An 18,253-nucleotide genomic window follows, 5' to 3' on the forward strand; every position below is an offset into this window, starting at 1 on the left:
GGAGGAATTGACTCCTGAGGCCGGTGACCTTTGCCCCCCCCCCCCCCCCGGAGCCTGCACGACCTTCCGGTTCACGGAACCCCCCGGCCAGCAGGGGGCGGGGCGGGAGCCGCGAACCCTCCTTCGGCGCTGGGGAGGCCACATCTGGAGCGTTGGGTCCCGTTCTGCCCCCCCCCCCCCCCAGACTGGACGTGGCGCTTTGCAGCGGGGCCGGGGGGACCCAAATGATTGGGGGGCTGGAGCACGTGACCTACGAGGAGAGGCTGAGAGACTCGGGTCTGTTCAGTCTGCAGAAGCGAAGAGCGGGGGGGGATTTGAGAGCAGCCTGCAACTTCCTGGAGGGGGGTCCAGAGGCTGGAGAGAGGCTGTTCTCAGTAGTGACGGATGCAGAACAAGGAGCGATGGTCTCAAGCTGCAGTGGGGGAGGTCTAGGTTGGATATTAGGAAAAACTATTTCCCTAGGAGGGTGGGGAAGCGCTGGGCTGGGTTCCCTAGGGAAGCAGTGGAGTCTCCATCCCTAGAGGTGTTTAAGTCTCGGCTTGACAAAGCCCTGGCCGGGTTGATTTAGTTGGGATTGGTCCTGCCTTGGGCAGGGGGCTGGACTTGACCTTCTGGGGTCTCTTCCAGTTCTATGATTCTATGATAAGGGGATGGTTTGATGAGATACCATGATCTTGGTAACTAATTGACCATTCATTATCAGTGGGAAATAGGTCACTGGAGGGATGATAGGAGTTACGATAGAGAATTTCTGGGTGTCTGGCTGGTGAGTCTTGCCCACATGCTCAGGGTTTAGCTGATCGCCATATTTGGGGTCGGGAAGGAATTTTCCTCCAGGGTAGATTGGCAGAGGCCCTGGAGGTTTTTCGCCTTCCTCTGTAGCATGGGGCACAGATCACAGCTGGAGGATTCTCTGCATCTTGGGACCTTCAAAGTATTTGAAGGCTTCACTATCTGAGATATAGGTGAGAGGATTATTCTAAGAGGGTTGGGTGAGATTCTGTGACCTGCACTGTGCAGGGGGTCAGACTAGATGATCATAATGGTCCCTTCTGACCTTAAGGTCTATGAACCCCAGGACCCAGGCGCCATCGAGTCCAGGCCTCTGCCCAAGGCGGGACCAGCCCCACTCGGTCACCCCCTCCCTAGGGAACCCGCCCAGCACCGCCCTGCCCGCCTGGGGAATCATTTTTCCTCCTCTCCCACCTGCCCCCTCCCCCACTGCACCTTGAGCCCATTGCTCCTTCTTCTGCCATCTGCCACTCTCCATCCCCTGTGGAACCTCCCTTCAGGACCGCTCTGCTGTCAAACCCCCCCTCCCTCTTCTCTTCTGCAAACCCAGAGCACCCCCCCCCCCACACACACACACCCAACAAATGGTCTGGTAGCACTTTATAGACTAACAAAACATATAGATGGTATCATGAGCTTTCGTGGGCACAGCCCGCTTCTGCAGATGACCGAAGAAGCGGGCTGTGCCCACGAAAGCTCATGATATCACCTACATGTTTTGTTAGTCTATAAAGTGCTACCAGACCATTTGTTGGTTTTTTTCTGTACAGACTAACTCGGCTACCAGATCTCTCAGTCTCTCCTCTTAGGTCATGCACACCAGCCCCCTTATCATTTTGGTCGCCCTCCGCTGGACCCTCTCCAATGCATCCACATCCTTTCTGTAGTGGGGGGCCCCCAGGTAGGGGCCAGTTCCTGGGTTATGTGTTGCACCAACTCCAGGCATTCCTGCAGAGTGCAGCCTTGGGGCACAGGCTGGGACGGGTGCACCTGCCCCTTGTTATAGCAGCAGGGAAGGAGCAACCGGTCCTGAACATTGGAGGGAGGGAGGGGAAGAGTTATGATCCTTTGGGCACCTCCAGCGCCTATGCAGCACTGGGCCAGAGTGACGGTCTCCAAAATCTCTTCCCAGAAGACCGTATGGGAAGCAGGAGCCAGGAACTTGAGCCACATTTCAACTGAGGAAGTGGGGGAGAGAACACACACAAGCAGAAGTCCAAGATCACCCAGTATTTAAAATGCACCTTTATTTTTTTATTTAAAAACAAACTCAGAAGCAAAATTTGAAACGCACTCTTTGCCTCTTTAAACATAAATTATATACATTTCAAAATTATATCCAATACAAAACATGCCACATACAAGTTCATTTTTTTGTTGTTTTTCTTTTAAAAAAAAAAGGAATAATTTTATTTCCCCTCCATTCTTTTCTTGGTTACGAAGGACAACCTCGCTGTACAGGATACACACACACACAAAAAATAAAACCTCAAACACAAAGGAAGATTCCTCACAGAGTCCACACTTGCCATAGTTTTATTTTAAACTTTATTTTTTTTAAAAAACCAACAAAATAATAAATGGTTATTTCAGGATCATAAAAGGTAAAACTTAAAATATAATATCTGCAACTGTAAACAAACAGAAGTATTGGACAAGGCTTTGAATGCAATTTTACAAGCAGAGAACTTTAAAAAAAATCAAATGTCAGCTCTGGGACTGGATTATAGTTTATATAAAAATTAAAAACTGTATAGGTTTTCCTCCCTCCCCAGCTAAAATCTACAGAACTATTTTATACTCTAACCATAGTCTAAAAAGTCAGACAACCTGCTATATTCTGTTCTTTACTCTCTCCCAGCTTTAATCCTTTTTTGTAGTACTTTTTAAAATTTTTTATTTTATACACTTTACAGCCTTCCAAGTTAATGGAAAAAAAACAAAAAGTTATACTGGCTTTTTCTCTCTCACGCATATTTTATTTTAAAATAACATCCAGTGGTTTTATTATTGGTAAAAACGTTTTTTTTTCTCTACACAGCTCCCATTTTATTTACAGTTTTAAATTTAAATTTTTTGTATATTTTTTATTTTATTATTCCCTGCCCTCACCCCAAGTTTTAACATTTCATTTTAAACCTTTTGCAGCTTTGAATAGTTGCGGAAGCAGCTTTTTAAAAATGTGACAGCTCTTCTCTCTCACTCAAAATCTTTTGATTTAAAAACATAAAATGCCCTGGGCTCCCTGCCCCCAGATTTCATTCCCCCCCCAAAAATAATCTCACTTCATTTCATTCCCCCTCACACTCCAAGAGAGCAAGGAAGTTTAATACAAAACAGAACCCTCCTCAGCTGAGTCAAGCAGCCGTGGCATGGGAGAGCAGAGAAGAGCAAGCTCAGAAGTTTGTTTCTGATTCTTTCCTGGGGGACTAGGGGTGTCATGCCTTTGTGCGTTAAGAGATGTCAAACCCTACAGTTTAATGGAAAAGGGCAGTGAGAGCAGGACCTCCTGCCCCATCTGGTTTACAGCAGTCTTTGAGGGGCCCTCCTGGACGAGCAATAGGATGCTGTGGTGGGGAAGGCCAGAGCGGGAGAAGCGCTGCCCAGTTTGTAATGCCCACCAATCCTCTCTTCTCCCCAGCGAGTCCGCCCCTGGCAGGAGGCCCCTGGACCTGTCACATACGGGTTTTCTAGCTAACAAGACAAGAACAGCGAGCAGGGAAGAGATTTGCTTCCCCCAGTTTAGTTATGGGACATGCTCCCCTCCCCCACAGTCCAAGATCTCAGCCAAGCAGAGCACAGAAGAGAGCCCCCATAGATTCTAATATATACAAGCTAAGGTATAAATAGATAAATACCCCCCATACCATGCCGACATGACAGACACAGGCAGCCTCCAGAGGCCAGCCTAGAGCAGCAGTTCTGGTAGCAAAAGGGGGCCTGGTGGGTGGGGGAGCGGAGTGGCTGGGGCAGGACCCAGAACAGCCCCCCTACCCCACAGCCAAACTCAGGAGTGCGGCGGTGGCAGCCAGCTCTCTGCCTCAACTGAGGATTCCTGGAGCTCGGCCCCCAAACCCAGAGGCTTGACAGGGTGCTCAGTGCTGGGGGGGGCTCTCGGCGGCTGCTTGTGCCATGCTGGGGAGGTGGGTGGAAGCAAGGGGAGGGTCTTGGCACATTCTAAGTAAAGCCTCAAACCGCCACCTCTCCGGAGTGCCCAGCTTTGTGCATGGTGGGAGAGCAGCCAGGAACACCCGAGCATCCAACTGGGGGGGCTCTTGGGGGGTGGGGGGGAGGGATCCTGAAACACTCAACTTCCCAGCTGGAGGGGGATGGAGATACTTTAGGGTCTCTCTCCTTCCAGGTCTGCGTGCAAGGCTACAATCTCCCTCAGGCTGCCCTAGGCTCCACCCACTGCCACACCTTGGATTCCCCAGGCTCCGCCCACTGCCACTAGTTCTCATTCAGAACTAGGAAGGTTGCATGTGGTCAGTCTCGGAGGGAGGGTCACATTGAAAACAGCAGAATCTAACACTTAAAATGAGGTAGGTTTGGGTGCAGATGCTCCTTGCGTCCATGGGGGAGGGGGGACTTTTCTGCACACGGCTCTCCCCAGCTCTGCTCTGGCAGCTGGCGCCTCCTTCACATGCTCACGGTGCTTCCATTGACAGAACAAGAAATAAACCGAAACCCAAGCGAGCTCTGTCTGTCTCCAGAGAGCCCAGCAGAGCGGGGCTGGGAGTTTTGGGATTGTCAAGCTCAAGGAGTCTCTTTGTTACCTTGGTAAGTTAGCGAGCAAATATTATTAGTTTTGTTTTTTTAAAAAAAAAAAAACAGACTGGATCTGACCTCCCCGTGGGTCCGAGAATGCGGCCGCCCCACCCCAGATCCGAGGGGGAGCACCCCACTCGCCCCGCATCCATCCAGTTATTTACAGGTGCTTCAGTGAGCAAGGCGGACAGAGCTGGTTTTGTTGATGCCACAGGCCCCGTCCTCCTCGCAAAACAAAACAAAGAAAACCCTGAGTTGCCAGTTCATCAGTTCCACTTGTGGCGCTGCAGCCGCCCACCTGGGGAGAGCAGCACGCTGCCAGCAGAGAGCCAGGGCCACGGCGCGCCAGGCTGGAGTGGCTAGGGAGAGAACCAAGGTCCCTGTGCTTTCGATATGCCCTCCCTGTGGAAGTTAGGAGGGCGGCATCTGCTGGGGGTGGGCAAGGACTGGTGCCCCCTGGCCGTTGGAACCGAAAGCGGCCCCGGCTGACCCACCTGCACCAACCTCGCCTCCTGGGTTCCAGATGTGGGCGTTCCCCCTGGGCCAGCTCTGATCCCCCCTCCCCCTGCATGGCAAAGGGGGAGGAGAACCTGCAACAGAGGCCTCCTCGCAGCAGGCTCTGCTGCCCACCAGGGGCTGCTTGTGACTGGTGCCCCCGCAGCGGCTAGTTCATCCATTTCCTGCAGTTCCAAGCTCCGCAGTGGCAGGGGATCTTGTGCTGATCGTCTTCAAAGTCAAACTGGTAGTCGTAGGTCAGCTGGGAGCGAGAGGGGCGGAGTCACCTGGCCAGCAGTCATGCCACCAGTTGCCAAGCTGCCCCACCCCCCCCAACCCCAGAGCTCCTGGCCCAGGGCAGCCCCCACCCGCCCAGTGCACCCCCTCCTGTCACAGTGCAGCCCTGCCCTCCCTCGGCCCAGTGCACCCGCCCTCCTGGCCCCGTGCAGCCCCCTTTCCCCACACCCAGTGTAACCCCTCCCCCTGCCCAGTGTAACCCTGTCCCGCTCCTGGCCCACTGTATCCCCATCCCCCTCCTGGCTGCCCCTGACTCTGTCCCCTCTGAACAGAAGCCAGTTCCTCTCAAAGCGCCAGCGCTCCCCCCGGGGGGGATCTCTCCCAGATGCTCTGGGCAGCCGGCAGGGTAACGCGCCAGGCAGACGCTGCCAAGGAGGACCCTACCCAGGGCACCAAGCTGCATGCCAGGAGCCCCTGGCTCCCAGCCCTAAAGCCCCACCCCCTGCATGCCCAGTGCCCTACCTCCTCCCCTTTGGGAATCCGGCGGCTGGAGATGATAATGATCTTATCTTCCTTGTCAAAGGTTACGACCTCAGCCACGCAGTTAGGGGCGCAGGAGTGGTTAATGTACCTGGTGGGAAGGGCGGAGAGGAGGGCATCAGAGCAGGGATCGGGGGACAAGGAGTGAGCCCAGGTGGGGGGTCAGGCCCTGTGCTTCTTTCTCTCCTCCCCCTTCAGGTGGCTGGGCACAGCTTGGGGGTCAAAGACAAGACTTGAGCTGTTGACTCAATGCCCCCATGCGGATTGGGAAGGGAAAGGTGCTGGACACATGGGGTGGGGGGCTGGAGCCAAAACCAGGACTCCTGGGTTCCAGTCGCAGCGGTGACACTGCCGAATCCCCGTCTCACTCTGCCCCCCGGAGCCCTCCGCTCAGGGGCTGAGGCGGGCCAGGCTGGCAGTGACGCGCCTGGGCAGCTGGTCTTTCAACCCCAGATCACGCAAGACTTGAACCCCTCAGCCACTGCCCCGTGCAGGACAGGGACCTGGGGACTGCAGAGCACCTCAGCCGAACCAGTCCCCTGCCCTGCCACACTACCCCAAGCAGTGCGCCCCCCCCCCCCCCGGTACGCCCCAGCCCCTCACCTAGCTGGGCCCCCTGTCAGCGTGGCGTCGATGACGTGCTCGTTGTTGATGCGGAACATGTAGATGCCGCGGTTCTGGAAGCCGGAAGAGCAGAGAGAGCTAGTTACACAGCCGCAAGGCACAGGCGTCCCCGGGAGCCGCCCAGGATCCGAGACTGCAGCCACTTCCTGGGCCGTCTCCCCGGGCAGGAGATAGGGCCACCCGCTGGATGCCCTCCCTCTCCCCCCCCCCGCCCCCCGGGCAGAAGATGGGTCCCTCCCAGGAGGCTGCCCCGCGCACCTGCTCCTCATAGATCTTCTCGCGCCGGTTGGCCACCTCGTTGCGGATGATGGTGCCGATGTACTCGATGACCATGGTGTGCTTCTCCAGGTCCTTGGCCGCGTACAGCCCCAGCCCCTGGATGCGGGAGCGCGCCAGGTACACGTTGTTCTTCCACTCGGTCTTGAGACGGCGGTACTGCGAGGACTTGGAGTGCACGAACTGCTTGCTGTAGGGCGTGTTGGTCTCGCCCGTGAAGGTGCTCTGGTAGGCCTTGGACATGCTGGTGCTGTTCAGTGTGTGGGGCCTGCAGCAGGCAGGAGAGCATGGGCACAGGGCAGAGGGGAGCGGGCGCAGGGCACAGCGGGGGGGAAGGTCCAGTACTGCCCCCCTCTGCCAGGACATGAGGCCCCAAATGTAGCTAGGAGAGCCCAGCCAATTGGGCCCCGTCTGCACCGGGCCTGGGTAATCCCAGCTCTAACCCAGGCCAGGGCCCCCGCCCCAGTGCCTCCCCCTGCCCCGCTCACCGTTTGTAGTGGGTGAGGATCTTGGGCTCGGAGCGGGCGCAGCCGGTGGGGTTGATCATGAGAGGCAGCTCCATCAGCGGGTGGCGCCCATAGCGGAATAGGTAGTTCTGGCAGCTCTCCACGCCCGGCAGCTGTGAGGGACGGAGCAGAGCCCGTGGGACGGGTGGCAGCGCCACAGGCCTGGTGTCCAGAGGGGACCCCTGTACCACACCCCGGCTCGGCAGGGTCCGAGGGCTTCCCTGGACACGCCAGCAACACCTGCCCCTCCGCTGGGCCAGAGGGCCCCACCCAACGGCCCTGCCACTCCCCAGGGGAGCGTGGTTCTGAACGTAGTGCTGGGTGCTGTGTCCCTCCCACCCCCCACTGCAGGGAGACGCACCGCCCCCCCGCTCCGCCCACTGGGCAGCTCCCCGGTACGTACGGACTCGGCGATGCGCAGCACCGCGTGCACCGTGAGCCCAAACAGCTCCTCTCCCTTCAGGTATTCAGGGAAGAGCCGCAGCATGTTGGCCTCCTTCCTCATCGCCGCCACCGGCTCAATGATGCGGTTCCAGACAGCTGGGGGGAAGAGGGAAAAACATGAGACCCGGCTTCCTGGCCTGCTGTCCGCCACCGCCCCTGGCGCTGCCCTGTGGCCTGGCAGGCCAGCCCAAGGGATCAGCTCCCCACCGCTGGGAAATGCAGCCAGAGATCTGCTGCCAGAGACGGGTCACCCCATGCTCCAATGCAGCCACCTCTAGGGTGGGACACGGCAGCTGTTTATACAGGGATCCTCTGGAGCCCGACCGGCAGAGAGCCGAGAGCAGCCTCACCCTGCGGCGAGGAGTCAGAGAAGACCAGGTCCTCCAGGCCCTGCTCGATGACCTGCACCACGAACTCGGGCCGCCCGTTGTTCTCGCAGATGGTGCAGCGGTAGCAGCAGCGGCGGTTGTTGGTGCGCAGGCTCCAGTAGATGCGGGTGGCCTCGAAGCCCACGGGGTAGAGGGCCGTGACACTGTGGAAGTCGGCCATCTGGTGGGGCAGCAGCTGGCCGATGGCGTGGAAGAGCAGGCCGCCCACGCGGAACATGTGCAGGCGCTCGCCCCGCTGGATGATGCTGGCGATCTGCTTGACCTCGTCGCGCTCGATGTAGACGCGCCGGAAGACGGTGAAGGTGCTGAGCTCCTGGTCGCAGGGGCCCTTCAGCTTGTGCAGCGGGCACAGCATGGTCTTGTCCTTGAAGAACATGCACTTGGCCCGGATAGCGCAGGCGAAGTGGTAGACGCTGGGGCAGCGGATGCGGTTGCAGCTGTTGGTGGCGCCGGTTTTCTGGCACAGGGAGCACTTGGTGAGCAGGCCCCGGTGCAGCGCCCCCTCCACGTTGATCAGCGCCCCGCCCTGCGTCTCGTACACCTCCGTGGACCACAGGGCGCAGTTGAGGTGCACCCAGAGGTCCAGGTCGAGGTTGAGGAGGCGGGCAGGCCCGTCGGTGGCGCCGTCCCCCTCCTCGTGGCAAAAGCAGCACTTGCGCAAGTCCCGGGGCACCTTCTCGGGCCGCAGGGTGGCGCCCAGCCGCTCGATGAACTCGGCGAGCTCCTTCTCGCCGTCCTGCTGGGCGCCGCCCTTCTGGATGGTGACGAGGAAGCGCAGCCGTTTCCACCGCACCCCTTTCCACTTCTTGAGCCGGGGCCGGGACTCCTCCCCGTCCTCCGGGGGCCGGGAGCGCTGCTTGAGCTTGGGAGGCGAGTGCGCCGCGTCCTCCCTGGCGGGCGGGGAGGGGGCGGGCGGGGAGGGGGGCGCCGGGGCCGGGGCGGGGGCTGCCTCTGGGAGCCTGTCCCTGTCGGCGGGGCTGGAAGGGGACGGCACGAAGGGGGACAGGGGAGGGGACGGCTCCTCGGGCAGGGTGGAGAGCTGGCGCACGTCCAGGTTGGAGACGTTGTTGACGTAGCAGTGCTGCGCGGCCTTCTCCAGCGCCGGGCTCTCCTGGGGGCACAGACGAGGGCGGATCAGAGGGCGGGCCCAGGGCCTCCCTGCCCCGCGGAGCCAGACGCTGCCAACCCAGAGCGCAGCCGGCCCCGTACTCTCCTCCCGCCCCCCCGGCCAAGAGACACGCCCTGCACGTGAGAAGCGCCCCCCCACTGACCTGTTTGAGCAGCGACAGGATGTCCAGCTCGTTCTTCAGGCTGTATCCCGGCAGCATGGCGTCAAACTGCCTCAGCCATTCAGGGCCGGCCTCGGGGCCTTTCCCAACCAGCGCCGCCTTGTCCTTGCCACCCAGCGCACCTACGAGAGAGGCGGGTCCGCGTGGCTGCACTGCAGGCCCCCAGCACCCGGGGGCGGTGCAGAAACCCTCTGTCCACAGGGCTCCTCGTTCCCTGGGGGTCCCAGGGCTGGCACCTCCCCGTGGGGCTGCCCGGTACTCACTGGCCCCGTCCGTCTCCACCTTCTTGGCCTCGGGCCCGGTGCCGGGGAACAGCACCTCGTAGGAGCTGGGCATCTTGACGCGCAGCAGCTCCGCCACGGCCACCATGACGCCGTTCAGGTTCTGGGGGGAAGAGGTGGGGCTGGGTCAGAGACGTGACCTCGCTGGGGCCCCCAGCCGGGGCTGTCGGCAGGGGCCGCAGGGAGCCCCAGCCCCGCACGCAGTGGCTTGCCCACCTTAGCAGCTGCGGCCGAGACGGTCAGCATGACGGAGACCTCGCTGCCCTTGCCCTTCTCCCAGGCGAGGCCCTGGGCCAGGGCCACCTTCGTGCCGCGCTCCCCGAAGGGCTCCAGTGCCTCAGGGGGCTTCGTGTCCGAGAACACTGAGAGCAGAACAGACAGCTCAGGTGTGCACAGCGCCCGCTCCCGGACCCCAGCAGCCAGCCACCCCGAGAGGTCACCCCTGTCCCCTCCCCCGGCACCCAGTCCACCTGCTCCCGGACCCCGGCAGCCAGCCACCCCGAGAGGTCACCCCTGTCCCCTCCCCCGGCACCCAGTCCACCTGCTCCCGGACCCCTGCAGCCAGCCATCCCGAGAGGTCACCCCCGTCCCCTCCCCCGGCAGCCAGCCACCCCGAGAGGTCACCCCTGTCCCCTCCCCCGGCACCCAGTCCACCTGCTCCCGAACCCCTGCAGCCAGCCACCCCGAGAGGTCACCCCCGTCCCCTCCCCCAGCACCCAGTCCACCTGCTCCCGGACCCCGGCAGCCAGCCACCCCGAGAGGTCACCCCTGTCCCTCCCCCGGCACCCAGTCCACCTGCTCCCGAACCCCAGCAGCCAGCCATCCCGAGAGGTCACCTCTGTCCCCTCCCCCGGCACCCAGCCCGCCCGCAGGGCCCCCCATGCACACACTGGTCCCAGCCTCCCCTCACCCACCTCGATATCCCAGCTCCCTCCTCTCCCCGATCCCCAGCCCCATCCCCCATGCACACACTGCCCCCAGCCGCCCCTCGATATCCCAGCCCCCTCCTCCCCCGATACCCAGCTCCACGGGCACCCGCCCCGTGGGATATCCCAGCCAGCTGTGCCCACCTGGGATGCTGGCCCTGGGGATGATGGGGATGACGGGCGACAGCACCCGCTCCTGCTGCTCCTGCGGAGCCTCGGCCAGCAGGGGGAAGCGAGGCGGCTCCTCACCCAGGACGCTCTCTGGGGACGAGGCGGGGACGATGCTGTCGGGGGAGTCGCTCTCCTCATCGCTCTCCATCCTGAGGGACGACGCTGGTGAGACCTCAGGGTCCCCTCGTCCCTCCCCCACAGCCCCAGGCCAGAGACACCCCCACGCCCACAGCCTGGGCCCCTCACCTGACATCCTCCGTCTGGTTGTGCGGCGGAGTGGGCAGAGCTGCCAGCAGGTCCAGGCTCTTCACTTCCACGGCAGATGTGTCTGGGCAAGGGAAGGAGGACGAGGGTCAGGGAGCACCAAGGCCTGGCACCGGGGACCCAGCATGTCAGCCCCTCCCCCCACCTCCCCAGTGCTACAGCCCTGCCCCCATGGTCGCTCCCCCATCCTACAAGTCCGCCCCACCCCCACGAGCCCTGGAAGAAGCTCCTCCCACAACCCATCAGTGCTTCGCCCAGGCTGGCCAGCAGGGGGCACTGAGGTACAAGCAGCTCTCCCCCCCACCCCAGAGCTCACTGCTCCCCTGGGGAGGGAGCAGGGTGGCAGCCCCAGCTACACCCTTGTTCTCACCTTTCCGGCCTTCGGCTTCCTGGGCCTGGCCCGGCTCCTTGGGCTGCTCAGCCAGCTCCTCCGAGGAGGTGACGCCGTTCACCATCTTCTGCTGCACCGAGGGGGGCGGGGTGGGGGGCAGCGAGGAGGGCGGGGTGGGCGGGTTGCTCAGGTTGTTCTGCCAGGAAAGGATCCATCTCAGTCAAGGAGCATCCTGCTCCCTCTCTCCAACCCCGCCCCCCCCCACTCCTGCTTGCCCACCCCCCACCCAGCAGGTGGCTCAGCTGTTAGCACAGCCACAGATGGAGAGACCGAGGCAGGACCCTGCCCAGGTGGGGCTGGTCCGCGGGGCCAGAGCGCCAGCCCGGGACGGTACCTTGGTGAGCAGCTGGCTGTAGTAGTCGGGGCTGCTCCCCAGCACGGCGCTGCCGAACGCCCCCTTCAGCTGGTTCTTGCCATTGATGGGGCTGCTGCCGAAGGGCGCGAAGAGGCTGAAGTTGGCCGTGATGGTGGGCTCCACCAGGGGCAGCAGGGAGAGCTCCTGGGGGCAAGTCACAACGTCAGCCCAAAGCACGGGAGAGTGGGCAGCTTAACCCCTCCAGGCTGGGGCATCACCGCCCACGCCACGCCGGGCTCCAGCCGGGCTCGGGGCCCCAGCGTTTGCATTCCCGCGCCAGACAGAGGACAGATGGAGAAAGGAGGCCCAGACGCGCCCCCCTATACTGAGGCCGGGGAGCCCCCCCCAGAACCAGGCCAGGCTCCGCGAGGTGCTGGGGGCATGTCAGAGGGGAGCGGGCCGCACGCAACGGGGCCGTTACCTGCTTCAGCTGCTTCATTAGGGCCTCGCTGGATTTGAGCCCGTCCTCCTTGCGCAGCTTCTTGCGGGAGGCAGCCACCCGCTCCCCACTCTTCTGGGCCCGTTTGGGCTTCGGGGCCGGGGGCTTCTTGCTGGCAGAGGGATCCTGTAGGGAGAGGGAGAGTCGTCGTGGTGCTGGCACAGCCAGTGCCCCTGCCTTGCTTCCTTGCCCCACCCAACCTCCCGGGCACCATCCCCCAATCCACACCTGGGGGCAGGGAATTGAGCCCTCCCCCCCCCAACCTGCACGGTGGGGCATGGGCGCATGCTCTGGACACCACTGCATTTACCCCTCACTCGCCCCCCTGGGACTTAACCCCCCGGCTCACCTCTCTGCCGGGAGGAGCCGCCTGCAGCCGCTGCTCCAGCCCCGAGAGCTTGCTGTCAAGGTGCCCATTGAGCTCGGGGTGCAGCCCCTCGGCAGAGCGCTGCGACGCCAGCTGCACGTTCTTGGCCCGCAGCAGCTTCTGCAGCAGCAGGTGCCCGGCCTCTGAGCGGGCGCCGGCCAGCAGCGAGCCGCCCAGCAGCAGGTTGTTGGCGGGGGCGGGCGCCGGCTCGCCGTTGGCCTCGCGTTTCACAGCCTGGCCCCCGCCCAGCACGCACTGCGCCAGCTCCTCCTTCGGTTCCTGCTTGATGCAGACCCCGGGGGCCTCAGCGGGCAGGGCACCCACTTCAGGAGGAGAGGCCGGTGGGCCTGGCCTGTCTCCCACCTGCCCGTTGACTTGACTCCCGGCCAGGCCTGGGTCTGCTGGCTTGCGCGCTGCATCCGTGGGCTCCATGCTGGGAGGGGAGCGGGGGCCCTGCGTGGCTGGCTCCCAGTGGCCAGGAGTCCGGGTGAAGGGCTCTTCCCCAGTTTGGCTGGGCGGTGGCCTGGGGACTGGCTCTGCCAGGAGACTGTTCTGGGTGGGCGTCAGCCTATGCTCGGGCTGCACCCCGGGACTCGGTGCCACGCTGGGCGGCCTGGCCACAATGGGCGGGGAGGCCTCCTTTGGCTCGTGGGGGCTTGGCTCCTCGCTAGGCGGGGGGTGCTGATGCAGAGAGCCCAGGCTGACCATGCCCATGGGCGGCTGGACCGGGGCGGCTGCCGGCGGGGCCGAGAGTCTGAGCACGCCCTGCTGCGGGCTGCGTCCCGCCAGCGCCGTGTGCACCAGCTCCGCCAGCGGCTGCTGCGGGGAGCTCCCTGGCCCCTGGCTCAGCGGCGCCCTCTGCTGGCCGGCGGGCCCCTGCTCCATGACAAACCCCGGCTGCATCTGCTCCGCAGCGGCCGGCCGGACCTGGAACACCGTCCCCGGCTGCCTCAGCTGCTGACGCACCAGGGAGCCCTGCGGGGCGGAGGGAGGGTGCTGCCCCGGTTCCAGTGATGCTGGCGCCTGCCCAGAGAAGGGGCTGGCCTGCCTCAGCGCCTGGCTCTGCTGCAGCAGGCTCTGCTGGTGGCGCTGCACCAGGATGGCTTGCAGCTGCTGCTGCTGCTGGGGCGTGAGGTGCCGCAGCTGCGGGTTCTTGGAGATGACGCCTTGCAGCTGAGCTCGGATTTGGCCCATCACCGGCGCCGAGACCTGGCTGAGGATGCTCTGGGCGTGGGACACGGGCGGGACCAGCATGCTCTGCTGCGGCTGCCCCAGCAGCCCGGCTTTGTGCTGCCCCGCTGGGCTCGGCAGCCGCTGGCCCGCCAGGCCTTTTGCTTGCTGCTCTAGGCTTTGTGCTGGCACCGGACCCACAAGTCTTTGCGGTGGCTGCTGGACCATGAGGCTTTGCACCTGGCTCGTCACGCTCCCAGGCTGCTGCTGCTGCTGCTCCGCCAGCAGCGAGCCCTGCGGGGCCAGCAAGTGAGGCCCTTGGGCAGGGTCCGGGTGAGGCTGCTCTGGCCTCATGGTGCCCCCCACGGGCGCAAGCCCCCCGCCACTCTGCAGCGGCTGAGGAAGCAGGGTGCCTGGTGGCTGAGCCCCCTGCGCGCGTGGCAGCTGGTGCGGTAGTGAGCTCACAACATTCGGCTGTGGGGAGGGCAGCAGGAGGTGCTGCGGCGGCTGCCCCTGCTCGGCCTGCTGCCTCGATGGCTGCTGCTCTCCGCCTAGGGGCGCCAGCTGCTCCTGGCTGGCCAGCGCCGAGGGGTTGAGGTTCTGAATGCCCTGATGCTCCTGAGCGCCCATGGGCGGCTGCCCCCCGAGGTCCTGGCTGCCCAGCCCGCCCACAGCGGCTGTCAGCTGAACCTGATGCTGCCCCCTGCCCTCGGTGCCCTCTGGGGGCAGCACAGAGCTCTCGGGCCCTCCCTGCTGCTCCCTGGCAGCCATACCCTGTGGGGCAGGCTGAACTCCCTGACTCAAGTGTAGCAGGGAGGGGGACTGGCCCAGGCTCCCGTGCTGTGAAAAGTGCTGCATCTGCTGCTTGGCAGCCTGCCCCATGAGGCCCGGCTGGGTGGCCTGCCCCTGCCCCACGAGGCCCGGCTGGGCAGTCTGTCCTTGTCCCTGCCCCACGAGGCCCGGCTGGGCAACCTGCCCTTGTCCCTGCCCTATGAGGCCCGGCTGGGCAGCCAGCCCCTGGCCCATGAGGCCCGGCTGGGCCTGGTGCTGTGCTATAGAGTTCTGCTGCTGCTGTGTCAGCAAAGTCCGTGATGGGCCCAGAAGTCCTGCCTGCTGCTGCTGCTGCTGCTGCTGCTGCGGTGTTAAGATCAGCCGGTGGCCCATGAGGCTGTGGGTCTGTGGCACCAACTGAGGCGAGCCCAGCACCCTCTGCTGATGGGGTGCTAGCAGTACCTGTCTCGGGGGGTTCTGGTGGCCTGTGACACCCTGGTGCTGCAGCATGGACACCTGCGAGTGCCCCAGCATCCCGGGCTGCGGGGAGAGCTGCTGGACCAGGATCCCCTGCGGCTTGGGACCCATGGGCTGCCCCCCAGAGCCCTGCTGGGGAGCAGGGGGCTGCTGCTGTTGCTGCTGCAGCGAAACCTGTCCCAGCATGCCTTGCTGCTGCTGCTGCAGTGACACCTGTCCCAGCATGCTCTGCTGCTGCTGCTGCTGCTGCGATACCTGTCCCAGCATGCTTTGCTGCTGCTGCGACACCTGTCCCAGCATGCTTTGCTGCTGCTGCTGCGACACCTGTCCCAGCATGCTTTGCTGCTGCTGCTGCTGCGATACCTGTCCCAGCATGCTTTGCTGCTGCTGCTGTGACACCTGTCCCAGCATGCTTTGCTGCTGCTGCAGTTTCTGAGCCAGCTGCATCCTCTGCAACTGCCTCTCTTGCATGAGCCGGGTGTCAGTGGCCAGCCCCCGGAGCGCGGGGTTCCCAGGGAAGAAGCTGTTGGAGGGGCCGGGGAGGGCTGCGTTTCCCAGCTGCTGCTGACCCATGAAGGACAGGCCCTGCTGGGCTGCCACGGAGGCACCACCCTGGGGCAAGCGCAGGTTGCTTGCTTGTCCTGCCAGCTGGCTGGGCTGCTGGCCCAGGCCTTGTGCCCCGACTAGGGCTCCAGCTTGCTGGGGGAGCTGCTGCTGGACCCCATGGGCGGAGAGCAGCTGGCCCGGGAGCTTGGCCATAAGCCGGGGGCTCTGCGAGGGGCTGAGGGCCAAGGCGGCCGAGCTCTGCTGGTGCTGCTGCTGCTTGTTGCGGTACTCTGCCATCAGGTTGGTGTGCTCCTTCTGCTGCTTCCGAACCTGCCGGGGGGAAGGGCGGGGGCGCCGAGTAATGTATCAGCCTGGCCTTCCCTCTCCTTATGTGCCTTGTCCCCGACCTGCCCAGCACAGCCCTCTGGCCTCCCCGCCTCCCCCCGACCCGCCCGGCACAGCCCGCCTGCCTCCTCCCAACCCACCCGGCACAGCCCTCTGGCCTCCCCGCCTCCCCCCGACCCGCCCGGCACAGCCCGCCTGCCTCCTCCCAACCCACCCGGCACAGCCCTCTGGCCTCCCCGCCTCCCCCCGACCCGCCCGGCACAGCCCGCCTGCCTCCCCCCAACCCGCCCGGCACAGCCCGACCGCCTCCCCAGCGCCCCCCGACCTGCCCAGCACAACCCTCCTGCCTCCCCGGCGCCCCCCGACCTGCCCGGCACAACCCTCCTGCCTCCCCGGCGCCCCCCGACCTGCCCGGCACAACCCTCCTGCCTCCCCGGCGCCCCCCGACCTGCCCGGCACAACCCTCCTGCCTCCCTGGCGCCCCCCGACCTGCCCGGCACAGCCCCTCCTGCCTCCCCCCGACATGCCCACCCTGCCCTCCCTTGCTGTGCTCAGTGCCCCCTGACCCGACTGGCACACATCCCACCCCCCCCCACTTTGCCCAGAGCCCTCAACCTGCCCATCAGTCCCAGCCCAGGGCCCCACCTCCCTGCCCCCACTGGACTGTAAGGGTGTGTCTAGACTACAGGGTTTTGTCGACAAAACTATCTGCGTCCACACTGCCGCTGAGTTCTGTTGACATAACATCGACAGAACTCAGCAATTTTGTCGACGCTGGTAAACCTCATTTTACGAGGCATAACGCCTTCTGTCGACAGGTGTAAACTGTCCTTTGCGTCCGCACTACCATGTCAACAAAGCAGCTTGCTTTGTCGACAGAACTCAATGTAGTCTAGACGCTCTTTGTCGACAGAAGCCTGTAGTCTAGACGTACCCTAACAGTCTCCTCCAAATGCTGTAGCCCCAGGTGGTTTCTAGGCTGCCTCCACCCCTGCCCTCTCGGTGCATCCCCCACCTGGTCCAGCTGCTTCTGGATCTTGCTCTGCTGCTCCGTCACCAGCTTGAGCTTCTCGGCGTCGGCCTCGGGGAACTCGCGGCCGGCCTTCTTGGCCGTGCGCTGCTTGGCGCACAGGGCTTTGCGGGACTTGCGGTGCACCCCGATCTGCTCCTCCAGCACCTTCAGCTGCATCTGCAGGAGCTGCTGGGTGTGGAACAGCCACTCCTCGTACTGCCGCTGGTCCGCCTCGTCTGTGGAGAGGGGCACGGGGGTAGGACGGAGCCGTGGAGACGCACTGGGGGAAGGGAGCCCCAGCACCCCCGCCCCAGCTAGAAAAACCATCCTCTCCACTCTCAGCCACGCCCTGCAGCGGCCATCAGGAGGGCAGGGCTATGCCCAGAGCCAGCCCACGCAACCCTCCACATGCCCCCTGACCTGGCCGGGGCCCCCCAGCACCAGCTACTTACTGATGACGCCCTGAGCGAATGTAGGTGGGTTGGGGCGGGCCTGGGACAGGTCGTTGCCAGTTCGCTCCTAGAAGAGGTGGAGAATGTTTGTGACCATGTGTACCCTCCCCCCACGCTCACACACGGCCACATGCTGCCCCCACCCCCAACGCATCCCTGCCTGCTGCTCCCCCCCCCGCAACATCTCTCCTGGCCCCCCACTCTGACCTCCTCCTGCCAGAGACCGTGCACCCCAGCTGTGAGGGCGATTCCCAGGGCAGAAGGCCGAGACCCTCCCGCTTGTCTCTGGAATGGTGGAGGAGACACCCTAGTTGGCTGGGCAGGAGCCGTGCGCTCACCTGTCCGCTCCCAGGTGGGGCGTGGTTCTGCATCTCGGCCGTGGCTGGAGCTCCCGAGAGCCGCTGAGCCAGCAGGGACACCTGCTGCCTTTGGAAGCAAAGCGTGAGAGAGGAGTGAGCCAGGCCCGGCTTCCGCCCCGGCCCCGGCCTCGGCCGCCCGCCCGCCCCCAGCCCGCGCCCCCCTTACCTGCTCATCCCAGGGGCCACCCCAATGCTGCCTTGAGCCATCACCTTCTTGATGCCCTTCAGCGCCACCATCTTCGCCTTGGCGATGGGGTCCATGATGTCCTCCGCAGCAAACTTATCCAGGTCTGCGAGGAGAGAGCGTGAGGCTCCTTCCCCCGGCCAACGCCCAGCAGCGCACCCAGCCCATGGGAGGAACGGCCGCCCCCCGTGCAGGCGTCTCGGGGCCCCAACCCAGGGGGGAAGGGCAGCTCCTGCGCACAGCACACGGGCATGGCGGGAGGGTACCAGCTGCAAGAGTCTGCTTGACGGGCCCCGGGCTGCCCCTGCCGCCCACGCGGATAGCCTGCTCAGATGGGGGGCAGGAAACAGGACGGCTCCCCCCCGTACGAGCTGTGGAGAAGC

The 18,253-nt window shown here is 63.6% G+C and overlaps 1 protein-coding gene across 3 annotated transcripts in view; it reads right to left on the reverse strand.

The window, feature by feature from the left end:
- Positions 1-4,615: 4,615 nt before the first annotated feature.
- The window catches only part of KMT2D (lysine methyltransferase 2D), a 45,767-nt gene continuing 32,129 nt past the window's right edge, over positions 4,616-18,253 (reverse strand). For 2 of the 3 annotated variants that reach the window (XM_089774767.1, XM_075901976.2), the window contains 20 exons: positions 17,853-17,976; positions 17,666-17,753; positions 17,328-17,394; positions 16,879-17,111; positions 12,537-15,848; positions 12,170-12,313; positions 11,728-11,892; positions 11,373-11,529; positions 10,985-11,066; positions 10,712-10,887; positions 9,858-10,003; positions 9,624-9,744; positions 9,343-9,482; positions 8,033-9,182; positions 7,642-7,778; positions 7,221-7,351; positions 6,715-7,000; positions 6,436-6,509; positions 5,815-5,923; positions 4,616-5,317 (listed from right to left, as the gene is read on the reverse strand). In XM_089774767.1, the coding sequence (XP_089630893.1) occupies positions 5,225-5,317; positions 5,815-5,923; positions 6,436-6,509; positions 6,715-7,000; positions 7,221-7,351; positions 7,642-7,778; positions 8,033-9,182; positions 9,343-9,482; positions 9,624-9,744; positions 9,858-10,003; positions 10,712-10,887; positions 10,985-11,066; positions 11,373-11,529; positions 11,728-11,892; positions 12,170-12,313; positions 12,537-15,848; positions 16,879-17,111; positions 17,328-17,394; positions 17,666-17,753; positions 17,853-17,976 (6,935 nt within the window). In that variant the 3' untranslated portion in view covers positions 4,616-5,224. The remainder of the gene's footprint in view (positions 5,318-5,814; positions 5,924-6,435; positions 6,510-6,714; positions 7,001-7,220; positions 7,352-7,641; positions 7,779-8,032; positions 9,183-9,342; positions 9,483-9,623; positions 9,745-9,857; positions 10,004-10,711; positions 10,888-10,984; positions 11,067-11,372; positions 11,530-11,727; positions 11,893-12,169; positions 12,314-12,536; positions 15,849-16,878; positions 17,112-17,327; positions 17,395-17,665; positions 17,754-17,852; positions 17,977-18,253) is intronic. The other variant, XM_089774766.1, reaches the window with a different exon arrangement.

This window comes from Pelodiscus sinensis, chromosome 31 (genome assembly GCF_052426305.1).
Source record: "Pelodiscus sinensis isolate ZL-2025 chromosome 31, ASM5242630v1, whole genome shotgun sequence".
Classification (NCBI taxonomy): Eukaryota; Metazoa; Chordata; order Testudines; family Trionychidae; genus Pelodiscus; species Pelodiscus sinensis.